The sequence below is a fragment of the Phoca vitulina genome, unplaced genomic scaffold (assembly GCF_004348235.1).
Source record: "Phoca vitulina isolate PV1807 unplaced genomic scaffold, GSC_HSeal_1.0 scaffold9, whole genome shotgun sequence".
Classification (NCBI taxonomy): domain Eukaryota; kingdom Metazoa; phylum Chordata; class Mammalia; order Carnivora; family Phocidae; genus Phoca; species Phoca vitulina.
The window spans coordinates 45416455-45433299 of record NW_022589712.1 but is presented as its reverse complement, the minus strand read 5'-3'; the positions used below and the strand labels follow the sequence as shown (position 1 = coordinate 45433299).

The following is a 16845-nucleotide window of genomic DNA, read 5'->3' as shown; positions in this document are numbered from 1 at the left end:
TTGATTGGTCTATTGGCCTCATAAGGGTTAGTATTTGTAAGGGTTAAATGTAATTCTCAATGAATTATATTTTCATTATGTCATAACTATTGAGTTTTTTTCCATTGGACAATGTTCCTTTAAATTTAACACAACGAGTACAAAGATAATAGAATTACATTTTCTTTTTTAAAATGATACTGTATTTTCTCTTTTAAATAATTTTAAAGATCTCAAAGTCCTAGCTTTTCATATGGGTTCTCAAAATTAAATATCTTAAGCATCCATTGTATGTAACTTTTCTCCTATACACAGAGAACTGAGAGAATTCAGATTATTGCCACCTGAATCATTTTGTGCTCTATAAATCTTAAAACCATCTGTTTGCAGAAAGTTTTCTATTCTGTAGCATGTTCTATCAACTTTCTGCTGTCCTTTCATAGAAAAATTCATTCCAATAAAAAATAGGATAATCAAGTAACAAAATACCCAACGTTGATTTTTTAATCAGCGTTATTTTGCAATAATGGTCCTTCAACTCCTTCTAATAAATTTATTTTCTAATGCACTCCAGAGGGGAAATAGTGAAAGGTTTTTTAACTACTTAGGAAGATACGAAATATTCAACCCTTAGAGAGCACGTGGGCCAAGAGATCTTCCAAATTCTAGGCTAACTGTGTCAAAGGATATTAGTGAATAGAATTTTCGCCATAATCTTACCTTATTGCGCACAAGAGCAAAGGGTCGGGTCTAACTTTACAGTGTCCTGGTTTCTGTGGCACCTTGAAAACGAAGGGGAGCCCCGGCTAATTTTGTGGCAAAGGTTATGTGCCAACGGGGACTCAGCCGCACCCCCAGGTCCATCAGTGGTGGCGCGGCTCCCCGTCACCCCCGCATTCGGGACCGCGGGGCGGGATGGGGTGGCGATAGTGCGCCGGGAACTGTTCGGCGGCGGCAGTCAGCGCGCCGCGCGAGGGGCGGGGAGAAGCGTGGCCGGGGGCGGCGCTCGCGGGCGCGGGAAGCACTGGAGGCCGACGCGCTGCGTCCCGGGTGCGGGCTGCAGCCCCGCCCCGGTCCCGTCCGGTCCTGTCCCGCAGCGTCCCGCAGCGTCCCGTCCACTGGCTCCTCGCACCCTCCCGGCGCTCGAGGAGCTCTCCAGTGCTTCCAGCGCAGCCATGGCTCAGCACTTCTCCCTGGCCGCCTGCGACGTGGTCGGCTTCGACCTGGACCACACTCTGTGTCGCTACAACCTGCCCGAGAGCGCCGTGGTGAGTGGCGCGGGCTGCCCGGGGCGCACGGCGTGCACCTCGATGGCGGCCGGGGCTGGACTCGGTCCGGGCTCAGGCGGCGAGCGCTGCCGGGGGCCTGCAGCCGCCACGCCTATGCGCAGAACTCGGCCTCCCACCGCGAGGCCGGGCGGAAGTGTGCAGCCCCCGGGCCCTGCCCGTGCGCTCCGCATCGGCTTATTGCGCCCAGCTATTAGCCAGCTTTGAGAGAGCGGTGGGGAAGAGAAGGGGCAAATTGTGCAGAATCGGGCTGGGGAAACGATTCCAGGGGCGGGGCCAGGGGAACTGGGGGTGTCTTTTGCGGATCCCTGGCCTTGGAACTTCCCTGCAAGTCATTCTGGGCTCCAGCAGCGCTCCGATACAGCCACCTGGGCTTGTATTTGGCCGGTGTGCATTTTTCCTTTTGCGTGTCCATGCGACCACCTGTCAGTTTTTAAACACTGCAGTCAGGGAGAGATTGTGTGGTGTGTTGGAAGGAACGCTAGCCGAAAAGCCATGAGAATCTTAGCCCTAATTTTGTCTTCTACTAAGAGACGAAAATGAACATTTACTGCGCACTTCCTACGTGCACCATGCCCCCTTTGAATAAGTTCGAATCCTAACAACAGCCTACTAAGTTGGGGTGTTCCCAGAACTTTGGAAAGAAGGGGGAGTGGAGTATGTCTGATTCCACACCCTCAGGTGAATTGTCCTTCCTCCCCCATTCCTTTGGTTTCACACCGGAACTGATGTAAAAAAATCACAGAAATTTTTTAGTCAAAGATCTAAGCATCTAAGCCTTTTAAAAGAGCTGACTAGGAGCACAGTGGTCAGAGCAGGGCTCCACGCCCAGACTGCCCAGCTTAGGGCACCAGCGTGTCCATTACTAGTTCTGTGACCTTGGGCAAGTTCCTTAACTTTTTTTCAATCCTCAGTTTCCCCATTTATAAAATGACACAAATAATTGGATTTACCGCAAAAGGTTGCAAGAATTAAGTGAGGAGTAATCGATGTATAATGCTTAGAGCAGTGTCTGACCCATACAAGTGCTTTTATGGTTACCATCCAAACCATTTTTAAGCCTCACCATTTAGGTTAGAGCTCTGGGCCTCTGGTACAGACATTAGCCTGTGCTGCTGCTCATCACGGTGAGGTCAGTGCCCCATCCGGAAGTTCAGGTACATGTCAGAGGTCAAAACCGAGTGTCTGAATTGCTCACGTGCTATATTTATGTACAGATGCTAAAAAATAAAAAAGGTGTACCGTTCCTGCTATTACACTTTTCTGCTTTCCTTCTATACAGGTGTTTCCCTGGTCATACTGAAAGTTGAGAAGGCTTTTCTTCTTGATCCTTTGGCTACTACTTTTTCTAGATCTTTGATTCATATTTTCCTTCCTCATGTGCCTTTCAAATTCTCTCCTGGAAAATGTGAGTTTTCTTGCATCTCCTCTGTGGCCACCTTCATCTGAAGGAAGTATTATTAAACCACTCATGTTAAAACCCATTTTGTGTATGTGTGTGCATCACATCCCAGAATGCAAGATCCTCGAAGACAAGGATTCTTTTCTACAAACCTCAAATATAAGGGAGGCTTAAAGATTGAAAGAAACCTAGTGTGTTATGGATCCTGTTTGGCTCAGAAATCTTTTATGAAATGTCAGCAGTTTGCTTGCTGTGCACCATAATAGAGTTGGGTACAGAGATAGACACGGGCTTTCCAAGTGGCCATGTATTGGGTGAAGATGCGAAAGAGCTGGTTTCAGTGCCCTGTGGTGAGGGCAGTATTGGACCTTGCTGCAGACTGTCTCCTTGTTCCTGGAGGCCCTCCCTCCACCACACCAATTCGTCTGTCAGATCTCATCTTAAATAGCATTCCTTTTGGAAAGCTTTCCCCTGCCCCCTAAAGTTTACCCTTTCATTCCCATCCCACCTCCAGTTTTCCATAAAACCTTTAATTTCTCATAGCGTGTAAGCAGCTTAAAATTTCCCGTTAACCTGTTGGAATCTACCCCTTGAGTCTAGAGCCGTGACTCCCTGACATCAGTATCTCTGACAGTTTCCTGTGTGTTCTGTGTGCTGAGCTGCATGCTTGGCATATACTAGGTTCGATCAGTAATTGTGGAATTACTGAATAAAAAATAGGTATTTTAATAACTGAATATGGCACAGCCACTATTCTAATAAGCATTCAGTGTAAATGAACTGGTTAGATCTTTACAACAACTGTGAGGTAGTTGCTTTGTCACAGGCGTCGTTTAGCGATGAGGATAACGAGGCACAATAAGGATGAGTAGCTTATCCAGGATCGTCCCACTAGTGGGCTTCTGTTCCCACCACCGTGCTAGGTGTGCCACAAGGCCTAGAGGAGCCGCCTGGAGTGACTGGTGGCTTGAGCTGGGTCCCAGCGCAGGAGTTAAAGGGGGCAGGTGAGGAGGGAGGGGAGCGCTTCGGACAGAGGAAATACAGCCAGGCCAGGGCAAGGACCTGGACATGAGAACTCTGGGAAGTGCCGGGTGTCCAGCAGCAGGCGAGGAGCTGCAGGAGAAGACGGTGAAGTTAGTGGTGACTATGTCATGGAACACTGCGAGGGCCTCTCCCATCAGTGTCATAGGCATTTAATAAATGCAGAGTGTTATGCAAACAGGGGACTGGATGTGTCAGCTCACCTGGGGGCTCAGGAAAGCCATCCTGGAAATGATGACCTCTGTGCACCTCCTGGGGTTGCAGACTCAGAAGTGGATGGGGCCAGGCAGTTAGCCCCGATGTGGGAGTTGGGGTGGGGCCTGGGACAGCCAGGAGATTGGGTTTGCCTTCTGAGGACACAACCACACTCAACTCTTGCCAGCATCTATCTGCCATGAGGAAGTAGGGGCTCAGTCTCTTAAAAGATCTAATTCTTTTAAGATAAGTTAGAGATCTGAACTTGTAAAAAAAAAAAAAAAAGAGATCTGACCTTGTATGAGAAGTCTCTCAATTTTTAAATGTTAGCTCCCATTTTCAAACAGCAGGATTATACGGTGGCGAGACAGATTTAGCACAGAAAAATACAGAGCACCCAGTTCAATTTGAATTTCAAATAACAAAAACATTTTTATTAGATGTGTGTTCTGCAGGGGATGTGCTTATACTAAAAAATTCATTGTTGTTTATCTGAAAATCGAATTTAGCTAGGCATTTCCTATTTTATCTGGCAACCTGTAGGGGGAACCAAACATCATTTGTGGTCTGCATACAACTTACAGGACATGAATGTGCAGCTGATGTGCAGTGTGCGTTATTAGTCACGTAAGACTGTGAGCGAGTCAGTGGCCCCAAAGGCTGGGAGAGGAAGGGGGCTGTCCGTGGAGGCCCTGCGCCATCAAGATTTCTGGGGTGACTCAACAAAATAGAAAAAGATCCAAGAACCAAGGCCTTTGGATTAGGACAGGTTTCAAAGGCACAGACTCCCTTATTTTTTCAGCACCACTATTCTCTGGTTCTCCCGGCACATTGACCTCATTCTTTCCTATTACAGAAACTTCTCTTCCATGAGGTAAGGAACACAGCTGTGGACGCCCCATTGGCAGCCCTGCTGGAAAGGGCTCCTTTCTCTCAGGAAGGTATCCAACCTCATTGGAATCACGTGCCCATATCTTTATCAGGATTGTTAAGGGGTGAGAAAGTACAAGACTAAATAAAGTGCCTTGATCAGAGGCGAGTTTAATGGTATGCAGTGACCACTGGTAGCTTGAAAGTGGCCATGGTGGGAATATTTTTACCGTGGAAATGGGCACATGGTACTTATCAGGGCCTTTTTTTTTTAAACTGGCATAAGACTGATAATAAACAGCAAATACTTAAATTGAATCTACTTCTATGTCAGGCACTGCTCTAAAGCACTTTACATCTGATAATCCCACAGCACTGGTTCCCTGCAAGGCAGGATCACGATATGTATTTTTTATTGTCCATAGTATTCTGGACCTTGGAGTGACTCAGTACATTTTTTATTGATTTTTTTTTTTTTTTATGATTGAATGAAAATCCATAGAACATGGAAAGCCAATGATTTTCAGTCATCTCTGGGCTTCAGGAATCCTGTATGGCCTCACCTGGACCCTACCCTAGCCTGTAGGCCTGAAATTTTTGGGTGGTTTTAAGAGCCGTAACCATGTTTCTGAAGCACTGCCAGGGTTGAGAAGTGTTGATATATAGTGTTGACATAATGTGAGCTATTAACAATTGACGTGGTTCAGGGTCACACTACATTGCATGGGAGTACATGTATAGTGATTTTAATTAGCTTTAAGACAGAGAACAGCTCTATTTGACAGGGAGCTTTTGGTTTCTGTGCACTCATCTCCTGGCGCTTACACCCAACCCCCAAATCCAGGCATGTGTGGGCCTCTGGGTTTCTGGACTTGGTGTGCTCCCCTCCCTCTGGATTCACCCAGCTAACTGCTACAGCTTGCAGGGGTCAGTGTAAACATCATCATCTCAGGGAGGCCTTCTTCCATCCCTTTCACTGTGTCTCTACCTTCTTCTCCCTTGTGCCACCTCATGCTGTCAAAGAGGCTTTGGGTTAACATAGAGAAGAAGGGTCAAGTTGCCCAAGTATCTTCTTGCATACTGCTCGGTCTGACCCCGGAGCAGCATTCTGCCTCAGATTCAAGTGCCTCTGATGCTGGCTTAATAACACTCTTTGAAGGAGAATGGGGTAGGGAGAGTGTGGACCTTTATCCACCTTTTGCCTCCTTTTTGCTTGGCATACACAGTTCTCTAAAAATTTGAGCCAGCTCTTTAGAAAAAATAAGACACATCACTCAAACACTTGGGATTTTGTCACTGAGAAATCAGAAGATCCATTTATCTTTGTACTTATTTCCAGAAGCTTCCTTCATCCTTTTCCCTCAGTTTTTCTTATGGCAGAGAAATAAGATATTTCCTGCATCTAATGGAAGCTCCTTGATTCCTCCTTCAGGTCATCTGCCTGGTCCCCATGTATATTTCCTTTTGAGACTACCCTGTGTCAGTGACAAAACTAAAACAACTTAGTGACAGGTTTGATGTCCTTTATTCAGGGGAAAATAATCTATGAATTGGGGAGGAACAGTGCCTCACAAGCACGGTCCACTAAGGATGGGCTGAAGGTAGATGTAATGATAGAGTGGTCGATATGTTTATCATCATGGTGATGTGTTAAGTAAGTTTACAAAGCTTTGTCAGGTCTTAATGATCTCCAACCCTTAGAATTCAGGAGTAAGATTGATAGTCATCCTTGGTTATGTAATTGTATACTGGTGGTCTAATTCTGCAATATAAAAAGACACAGTAGCTACCCGGGGCTCTCAGGGGTGGATAAATCGCTTGCATTAAAGGGGGATTGGGGCGCCTGGGTGGCTCAGTCGTTAAGCGTCTGCCTTTGGCTCAGGTCATGATCCCGGGGTTCTGGAATCGAGCCGCGCATCAGGCTTTCTGCTCAGCGGGAAGCCTGCTTCTCCCTCTCCCACTCCCCCTGCTTGTGTTCCCTCTCTCACTGTATCTCTCTCTGTTAAATAAATAAATAAAATCTTTAAAAATAAATAAATAAAGGATTAAACTGCAGAACTTCACAATTAGAGATATTTCTCTCCCATCTGCCCCATGAGTAACTCCAGTAGGTTTTCAGGTCTGAAATTAGGAATGAATAGTGAATTTTATATTTAATCTTTCTTTATTCCTTCTTGTTATTTATAGCTCATTTATAATAGCTTTGCTCAGTTCCTGGTCAAGGAGAAAGGGTATGACAAGGAATTGCTAACTGTGACTCCAGAGGATTGGGATTTCTGGTAAGTTCTTTTTTTTTAAGGTCTTCCCATTCCCTCTGATTCTTAAATGTTGCTGATAAAATTTTAATGCTTCCTCTTCTATGGAGACATAAAGTGAAATCTGAAACTGAGTCAAAGGACAAAATGCTTTCTATATTAAAAAGTTTTATGTTTTATGAATTAAAGCCTTTTCTACTTTAAATTTAGACTTGTTTAATTAAATATGTAAATAAGCTAAAAGCTTATTGACTAATTTGGATATTTGTGTATGGCTGAAGTTTGTCATAAGTTTCAGAGGTTATTAAGAACTGTCTCTAAAATTTACATTTTTTGTAAAAAAAATTTGCTTTATTGCCTTTCAAATACAGAACCGTAGAAGCGGAAGAATCATCATATTTTGAATAAATGTCTGAACTGGGACATTTGGTTTTCTATAATTTGAATAGACATTCCTATGTCTAAGACTCTTACTGCTTACTTCTTTCCTGGGTTAGGTTTTTCCACTTCCCAAGGCTTATTTTGTCCCTCTTCCTCATCTAAACAACAAAATTAAAATCCTGTACTTTAACATTGCTCAGTGGAAAATTAATAATAACCCTACAACACACAGAAACACATGCAAAATTAATTCTAGAGCAATGATGTTCATCTATTACGTATTTCTGCAATGTTTGGTTAGTCCTTTTTGATGTATCCCTTTTGTAAAAAGAAGAAACAAATATTTTGCTATATAAAACTGCTGACTCTAGAAATTTACTGTGAACCAGAGTCAGTAATGCTTCTAAAGTACCCTGTCATTTTTTGTTTAATTCTCTTGGTATTTGGTGGCCATTATACCTCCTTGCTTTTATTATTCATAATAATGAATCTGTATCCACTTTTCTCCCCAAATCCCACAAGTCTTTTACAGCGAGGAACCTAAAACTTAGTATTTGACTTTATTTTAGTGGTTTTCAATAATATGCCCTGCCCAGAGGGCAAGTTTTTATAACCTGACCCAAATGGAGGCAATTTGTGAAAAGTATAGGAGAGAACCTGGCTACAAGCTTATCTGGCAGAATATAAATGTGGGCATGCATGTGCATTTTATTTAATGAAAAACATTTGCACATTTTAACAGAGACATACAATGATGTTCCTTTTTTTTTGTTCTCTTTAAGTTTGGATTCCTCTTTTTTAAAAGCATAAGGATTTTACAACCTAAATATGCTGTCTTTCAGTTTCCCACGTGATGATTTTCCTTATGTACTTGTTCTGTGGATGCTACTTAATTTTAGGATTCTTGGATATTCTTATTTTTTTGACTAATGTATCATTCATGTGGGTGGGAGAATCCCTTTTTAGCATTGTGACTTTTTGAAAATATAGATTATTATTCTTAGGTTAGCTGAATCTGTGAATTGATTGGTAATCAGACTTTTTTATTTTAGTTGCAAGGGCTTGGCACTGGATCTAGAAGATGGGAACTTCATTAAACTTGCAGATAATGGCACTGTGCTCAGGTAATAAAATTTAGTTGTGAAGTCAAAACTTTTTTTCCAGGACACTTTATATAGCATTTGATTGTTAAGTTCTGGGTTAAATAAGATTATTATTTTTATTAATCAGGTGACAGATCCTGTGCCTATGTTTCTTTGTATGACTTGTTTGAACAATTTAAATACAGATCTGAAAGCATTGGACTTAAAGGTCTAGTTCTTTTAAATTTAGCTCATCAGAAATATTTGCAGGAAATCCAGTAGAAATTTAATAACTTGCTTCATCTCATTGATCACCCCTCCCACAAAAGAGCCTGGGGATTATGTTGTGTTTGATAAGTGCATAGTTGCCTGGAATAAAGTTAGATTTAAGGAAGAAGGATAGAATGGATGTTGGGTAGGGGTTGCTGGTCTATGCACACCTCTCCTTCTTTCTCCATTTGTCCAAATTTGTCCCTTCTGTGCAGGACTGATGTTGTATTCCAGCTCCTTCTGCAGGTTTTTCTAGTCATTTCCAACCTTCATCGGTCTCCTTCTCTCACACTCAGTGCTGATGCCCTTTCCTTCCCTCCCCTTGGGGTGCACCAGGCACTTTTGAGTGTTGGAGAGCGGGACCAGCAGTTGAGAAGCTCCTGCCACCACTGCTCTGAGTCTTACAGAGGGTGCGAGGGAGTGGGCATGTTTCTCCCCTAACACCAATAGTAGAGGCAAGACAGCATGGTCACACAGCTGTGCGATTTATTATTTATATTAACGTGATCCGAGTTGAAGGAAAGGACACTCAGCACGGGTTATCCCGGGTACATACTCTCCCTTTTGATACGTCATTCTTTTTGCACAGTACAAACTCATACTCTACCCTAGACCTTATCCTAACGTGCAGATAACTAGAGCAGGTGTGGCCCCACCTCTGAATATTTTGTTACTTGTTTGCACGTTCCTTGCCTTGGGCAACTAGAAGTTATTTATGTATGTAGGTATGTATACATTTGTATGTACATATGTGTACATACTCTGTGCAGCTCTGACCTTAAACTCAACTATCAGATTCGTACAGTGTACTTAGCTGTCTTCAGTCATAGTTCAAAGAATGTAAGGCATTCTACAATTTTGGTTCTTTCTTTCATTGTTATGTCTGTCTGTCCTCCTTCTCAGCGTCCCTCCCCTGAGGTCTGACCCCCTCCATCCAAGTTTTAGCTCCTCTGCAGTTTCTCCTGGATTCACTAGCTCCTCTCCTTGATGCCTGCTTTCCTCCAATAGAGCAGATTCCTGTGCCATCATATGTTCTACTCCAGATTCCTCCATCTTTACATATAGCTTTCTAAAAAGCATTGTCCTCTTTATAGAAAGGAGCCCATTTTGATTTTTCCATTTGTTCTCACCCCATTGCTTTACCCCTCCTTTTCCCCTGTGTTCTCTCTGCAGTTGCCACCCAGTCTGTACACATTCCAGTTAGATTACCTTTATCTTCAAATGACAACTTCTCAGGAAAGAATTTTCTTCCAGAGAAATAGTTTCGATATTGTAGGTCTAGAGCAGCTAGCATGGGGTGGACCTCAGAGTGAGTTGCTCCTGATTACTTACTTGTCGGTAGGTGGATGAAATGGACGAAGAACTTAGGGACATGCCTTATAGAGCCCTAAAGGGGGAAATCATCCAGTTGAAAACGGAAAAAAGAAAACTGGGTTCGTTTAAGGGGGGACCACGCATAGCAAGGCTGGAGGAAGGGGTATTCAGAGGAGGCATTGATGAGCATTGTACCCCGTCTCCCCAAACCAGGGCAAGCCACGGCACAAAGATGATGGCTCCCGAGGCACTGGCGGAGGAGTATGGCAGGAAGGAGTGGAAGCACTTCATGTCTGACGCGGGAATGGCTTGCCGATCAGGTATGGCTCGTGCGGGGCAGCACCACCATGGCCGCCCCTTGGGTTTTGGACCTTGGACCTGTGGCGTGAGGACAGGAAGCATGCCATCTTGCCTCCTCTTGGCCCGGATGCACAAGGGAACAGCTGTGGTTTGATAGGAATAGGATGTGTTTTTCCACACGTGTCTCATGTCTCTTTGGCAGTTGATTCTGCTTTATTTTAGGTTTTGTTGATTCTCCTTTTACGTCCACTTGTTCTAGAGTGAAAAGACTAGCACCCAGGAATAATACATTCCTCAGTCGTCCATATTTTTTAATCAGTTTATTACATGCTCAGTCCTTGCCTTAATTTCTCCATTACCCATTTCTCCTAACATTCATACTACCCCCCGTTTCTTGTTTTCTTGAATTCTCTTCTTTACTGCCAGCTCTAGTATCTTCTATCTTCTGCCTTTATCTTTTCTTTTCCCTTATTTTAAATAATTTCGCACATTTTCCCCACTGTCTTTATAGAAATTCACCATGTGTAAACATGAAAAGGTTTCTCAGAAATGATTTGTAGACATTGATGTGCATAAATTAATAAGGAATGATTAAGACATTGTTATAAACAAATAGATCTTATTATAATTGTTAGTTTTTCATTTGTTCTAAATTTTTGTGCCGTCTTCTCCCACACTTCACTTTTGAAATGCACTGTTCTCCTTCAGAAAATGTAGTAACCTGAGGGGCACCTGGCTGGCTTGGTCGGTGGAGCATGCGACTCTTGATCTTGGGGTTGTGAGTTCGAGCCCCATGTTGAGGGTAAAGTTTACTTAAAATAAAATCCTAAAAAAAGAAAAGAAAATGTAGTAACCTGAAAATAGTTGGAGTTATTCCTTGTTACAATTAGATTTGCTGTGTTACATTCACTGCCTTTTGAGAGTTTGTTTTGTTTTTGTCCTGAGATGAAAATGTCAGGAAATGAGTGCTCTTGGTAAAATAAGTTGAGAGGAAAACAGATTTCAAATTGGGGATCGAGATGGAATGCTTCCACACATCTCAAGTCCCAGTGGCTGGTGGAAGTTAAATGGGTGTCTGTGTAGCCTTTTACTCAGCCTAAAACAGAGAACGGCTATTTGCTCTCCAGAAGCAGGCAGTTGTAGATAACTTTCCCGAAAGGCCAGGCACGGAGCTAAGTGTTTCACTCTAACATCTGTTCAGAAACAGAGAGTACTTTAAAGAAGTAAAGTATTTCTCAGCCAGGAAAAGAGCATTCACCCAGGATGACCCACAGTTTGCTCACTGCTCTGCCCACTAGAGAGCGCCACCTCCTGGAATCAGCAGCTTCCCTCTGGTGCTCAGTTGACCCAGGAGCGCTCTGAGGATGAGCTTGGAATTTATCTCCTCTTAACTGGGTTGGTTAGGGAAGTGTTTCCCATTTATGTGCTCAGTGGGCAGGTGGTGGTGACACATAACAAAGGCCTGTTGTTCCTGCCAGATCATAAGGGAAAGCTTGATGCCTTCAAAAAGGAATACGATTTTTTTAATGTAGAGACATATAAAAGAAGAAAAAAGTGGCCTGCGATTCCACAACCCAGTTAAACTTTGTTTACGTTAAAAAAAATAATGTGAGCATAGGGTTAGAAAATTTAAATATTATAGAAAAGAATAAAATGAAGAGTTAATTATCTCCAACTCCTGTTGTCCCCCAGAATCCCCTTTCCTTGAAGCTTATTTCTCAAAAGTACCTGAAAGGGATCATACATTTCCTGCACTGCGCTCTTTTTAATTGACGTCTTTGAGATCCTGTCACATTAGCACACACACAGATGCACCTCGTTCTGTTAAATGCTGGTGTGCCCTGCCATCCAGTGCCGTCCATCAGTCTGTTCCTAGTACACGTTTGCATTGTGTCTGGCGTTTGGCCATTACAAACAAGCCTGCAGTAATGTTTTCATACGTGTGTATTTTGCACTTTTGTAAATTCCTAGAAGTGCTCTAAGGATATATAGGTTTAAAAATTTTAGGGCAACCCTCTCAGGTCCCCTCCATCTTTGGGAGCTTTATACTATCACTCAATGAACTTTGCTTTACTATCATTCAATAAACTTTGCTGCCCACCAAAAAATAAAATAAAGTAAAATTTTGATCAGTATGGCCAAATAAGGGCCTTCATTTGAGGAGAGCATTATAAAGTGCATTCCCTACCAGTACATTTAGGGAATTTAAAACATTGATGGACAGAGACATTTTACTGACGGTTTATTTGATAATCCCTTTGCCAGTTGTTGCACTGGCAGGAGTATGGTTTTCATTACCAGCCAATTTCCAGAGAGCAAGTCCTTTTGATCTTTTTCCCCCCGTCAACTGGTAGATTATGCAGAAACAGCTTAGTGTAGCAGAAACCACGGGGGAGGTGGAGACAGGTGGTCCTGGCTCATATTGACTGTTCCTTGCTGGGCAAAGTGATCTGGTCAATTACTAAGCCACTCTTAGCATCACTTTGCTCACCTTTAAGTGAAGGTGGTATCACTCATCTGCACAATTGAGAACATTGTGCTAACATAAATTGTTCTCTTGCCCTCAGTCACTCACTCGCCTCTGTTCTGTTGCCAGTACGAGTAGGCAGTTTACAAAGTACGTAGTGTTGGCAATGGCTTCTTGGGGAACGGTTTCTCAGTGGGCAGAGGTTAAGGATTATAGGACTTGTCTGGACTTAGAGGCTTGTTTTATTGAACGGAACTCACTAATTCCTTTATTGCCAGTAAGCTTCTCTGCTTCTAAGGAGGGGCGAGAGTCAAAGCTTTCATGGGGTACAGTCTTGGAGTTTTGGTGGAGGAAGAGGCATTGAGAGCAGCCTGGCCCAGTTCATAGGTCAGGACTGAGCAAGCCTCGGTGTGTCCACACAGCGGTCATCCAGCCCACATTTGACAGTCCAGTGAGTCAGCCCCTTGGCTTGTGGGAGGGAGTCTCATTAAACCCCTGAGCTGTTTGATTAGATCCCACCTAAGACTCACGATCAGTATTCCAGCTCTTTAACTGAATTTTGTGTTAATGGCCACAAAGGGAGCGACAGGGGAAGGGAAAAGCAAGGGGGCGTAACCAGCAGTGACGACAGTTCTCCTGCTGCCACGGTGCCCGGAGCGGCTGGCCACTCTGATGTCACAGGCAGGAGAGTAGATCAAGTGCAGGGTCATGGACCTTGGGAGGCTGTGCCCACTGTCCTAGTCTTGGGAGCCCTGGAGCATCGCGTGGCCTTATAGCACAGCAGAGTGTGAGCAGAAATGCACGTGGGATGTTACCTCCCTTTTCCTCCAGATGCCTGGTTCCTCACACTGACAAAGCCATCCTGACCTTTCTGAGGGGTGAAAAGTAATCTAAGATGTTCTGCCAATAATTTCAGCTGTAAGAGTAAAAACCAGGAAGATCATGCCAACCAAACTATTTTTAACTGAGGGAAAGGATACGTAAACCCACACAGCCATTTTGTGAATTAACAGAAGGAGAACTTTTGACTTTATTTCTTATACATTCTTAGTAATTTGATATGAAGAAGTGACGGGCATTAAATGACATTTAAAGGGATAGACATCTGGCCCCTGCAGAGGGTTTTCTCCTAATTTACCTGTGGCACTCCCTCATTCCAAAAATCCATTCCATTGTTAGATCATTCATTCATTCAACAAACATTTGTTGAGTGCCTGCAGTATGCTGGGTATCGTGCTTAGTGGACACTAAGGAACAAGACTGCTGTGTTCCATAGCTTCATACCTAGCTTGCAAATGGGAAGAAGGGAGGACTTGAAATCAGGCACCTATGCAATAGTTATGACCATTCGAAAAGTACTTTCTCACATTAAACTACAATCTGGCTTCACCTTTGGTTCTGTTTGATTCCTCTTTGTACAAGGGTTCTCTAGGGATTCTAGGACATTGGGATCCCCCCAAAGCAGAGTGGTTGGTCCCGATCTGGTATACAGGAGTGAGATAGTGGAGACAGTGAGCCATAGAAGGAAGGAACAGTGGGGGCTGGATTCCACTGGGATCTCTGAGAAGCACTGAGAATACCTCCCAGAGTTGTCAATCCAAGGGACGGGAGCCTTCACTGGCCCCTTAACTTGAGACTCACCCACTGGCTCCTGGTCGAGGCTTACCACATGAGCCACATGGACTCCACAGCCTTCTGGGGAAAGTGAATGACACAGGTGTGCTTGAGGTGGGATGATGCCATTTAGCACAGCAGTGGCTGGGATCAGACATGAGCCAAAGGAATGTGACATGGGTCATCAAGTGTTTGCCCAGGGATGGCAGAGTCCAAAAGTGACATCTGCACCAAGGAAGGGCTCAAGTTTAATTCTGTCCTAGGGCCAGACAGGATAAATTCAATCCCTCTCCTCCCTGAGATCCTGGAGTGCCTGTGCTGTGCCCGTGAGTTTTTCCCAGATAAGTACACTATGTCCTTACATGATGTGATTTTTTTTATTATTATTATTCCTCCATCGCTCTGGTTCTTCTCACGTTAAACTGAAGGTGGACCAACCAGCACAGATATGAAAAGGTACTATTGTGCAGATTACCTCATGGTGCTCCAGTGTTATGCTGATGGTCTTGAAATTCAGTGACATTGGTACCATAAATTGTGGCTTTTTCATAACCCATTTTATATTTAGGGTATAGTCTAGTTTTTACGTAAAATTTTTTTTTCGTAAGATCCTTAAATTAGGGATATCATTTTTAAACTTTCTTGTAGCTTAACCCTTCTTTAAAGACAGTGAACGCCTGTAATAGAGCCATTCTGAATTGAAATAGAGGCCCCTCTAAGTAACCAAACCAAAGTCTGGTGTCTCTTCAGCCAAGTTTCTGTGTGTCACGTAAATGAGGTGTTAATTTGTTCCCAGTGTAAAATTTTATTCTTTTTCAGGAAAATATTATTTTTATGATAACTACTTTGACCTGCCAGGAGCGCTTCTCTGTGCCAGAGTGGTGGACTCTCTAACAAAGGTGAGCCAGGGACTCATTTTTCAGAAATTATGATAGGTATTCAGTCATAAATCAGAGGACTTAATTATATATGTCTTTTGAGTGAGTTTTACTCAGTTTCTTCTTTGTGGTTTTGGAAGTGACTAAGGAAGAAAAACATAGAGAATTTGGTCAAATATTTTGGGAAAATTAAGTAGCCCTGACCATTTTTCCCCCCAGGGATAATAAACCTATTCTCCAGCAGGGGGTGCAAATGTCTAAAAAGAAAATACTTCACAGCTGGAAAAAATATTTTCTTGGTTTCATTAGCAGAATTAAAAAAAAAAAATTAAAGATAATTAAGAAAATTCCACCTGTCCTTAAGCACTCTAAATAATAAAAAATCAAAAAAATGAGATGAAGTTTTTAAATTCGTCATTTTGAACAGTTTGATGCGTGTAGACTTTATACTGTTGATGAAGACTGAATATACTTAGGGCTTACAATCTGTGAACAGACACCAGTTTTATGTCAGAATTACTTTTCTGTTTTGCATATGTTGTCTTTGAAAATCATAACGATCATGTTATTAATAGAACATGGATAATGGTTTACTTTTGAGCCAGAGTTAGTCATGTGTTTGCGAGTTTCTGTTGAGTAATTATTTTATTATGTAGACGTTATTTACATGAGATGGGATCAGTTTTTCATCCATAGTGACTTCAAACAAATGTATTAGTCTTCAGATATTTCAGAGTTTAATTAGAGACAAATGTCTAGTAGTTTAGATAGAAGGACACTGGTTAATAATGTTTCCAAGAAAGCAAGGCCTTGCAGTGTTCTGTGTTTCAATGTAATGTTTATTTGCATCCTGGTTTTAAAAAATCCAAAAGTGATTTATGTTTTGGATTTGGAGCCTCCTTCATCTCTCCTATAGAGATTTGCTGCTCTTTTTTATTGAAATCAGGTAAATGTGCGCTGAATTCTAAAGTAACCAGCTTTTAGGACTTTAGGACTTGAGGCTTCTTAGCCCCATTGATGCCCCAGTACATGAAGTGGTACATTCTGATATCCCAAAAGCTATAACACTGTAAATTTACTCCTGTGTTTAAAATATATAATTTTTAGACTTCACACTGAGTAGAAATTTCTATTTTATTTGGGCTACATGAGCTATATTAATATTTAGTTGTATGTGTGTATATATGTATTTGTACCAGTGATTTTCTTAGATTTTTCTTCTTAAAGTCCCATTTAGAGAATGAGTTTTTTCATCGGTTATCTTTTCTAAATATGAGTCCCGATTTTAGATTACGGCAATATTGTAATTGCTTGCTTTTTTTTACTGTGCTTAAAAACATCATTATTACATGGGTTAACATTTGGGATTTTTTTTTTTCTTTTTTTTTAGCAGAACAATGGTCAAAAAACATTTGATTTTTGGAAGGATATAGTTGCTGGTATACAACACAATTATAAAATGTCAGCTTTTAAGGGTGAGTAATGTGAAGGGAGACCTTCTAATTGATGTT

General features: G+C 42.5%; 2 protein-coding genes across 3 annotated transcripts in view; one reads left to right on the top strand and one right to left on the bottom strand.

Annotated features, from left to right (window-relative positions):
* The window catches only part of FRK (fyn related Src family tyrosine kinase), a 142617-nt gene extending 141461 nt beyond the window's left edge, over window positions 1-1156 (bottom strand). The window contains exons 1-2 of the mRNA XM_032408261.1: window positions 1112-1156; window positions 700-785 (exon numbers count right to left, since the gene is read on the bottom strand). Coding sequence (XP_032264152.1) covers window positions 700-785; window positions 1112-1156 — 131 coding nt within the window. The remainder of the gene's footprint in view (window positions 1-699; window positions 786-1111) is intronic.
* The window catches only part of NT5DC1 (5'-nucleotidase domain containing 1), a 144383-nt gene continuing 128516 nt past the window's right edge, over window positions 979-16845 (top strand). The window contains exons 1-6 of one of the 2 annotated variants that reach the window (XM_032408024.1): window positions 979-1247; window positions 6961-7052; window positions 8462-8533; window positions 10289-10395; window positions 15276-15355; window positions 16728-16809. In XM_032408024.1, coding sequence (XP_032263915.1) covers window positions 1155-1247; window positions 6961-7052; window positions 8462-8533; window positions 10289-10395; window positions 15276-15355; window positions 16728-16809 — 526 coding nt within the window. In that variant the 5' untranslated portion in view covers window positions 979-1154. Of the gene's footprint in view, window positions 1248-6960; window positions 7053-8461; window positions 8534-10288; window positions 10396-15275; window positions 15356-16724; window positions 16810-16845 lie in introns of both variants that reach the window. The other variant, XM_032408023.1, reaches the window with a different exon arrangement.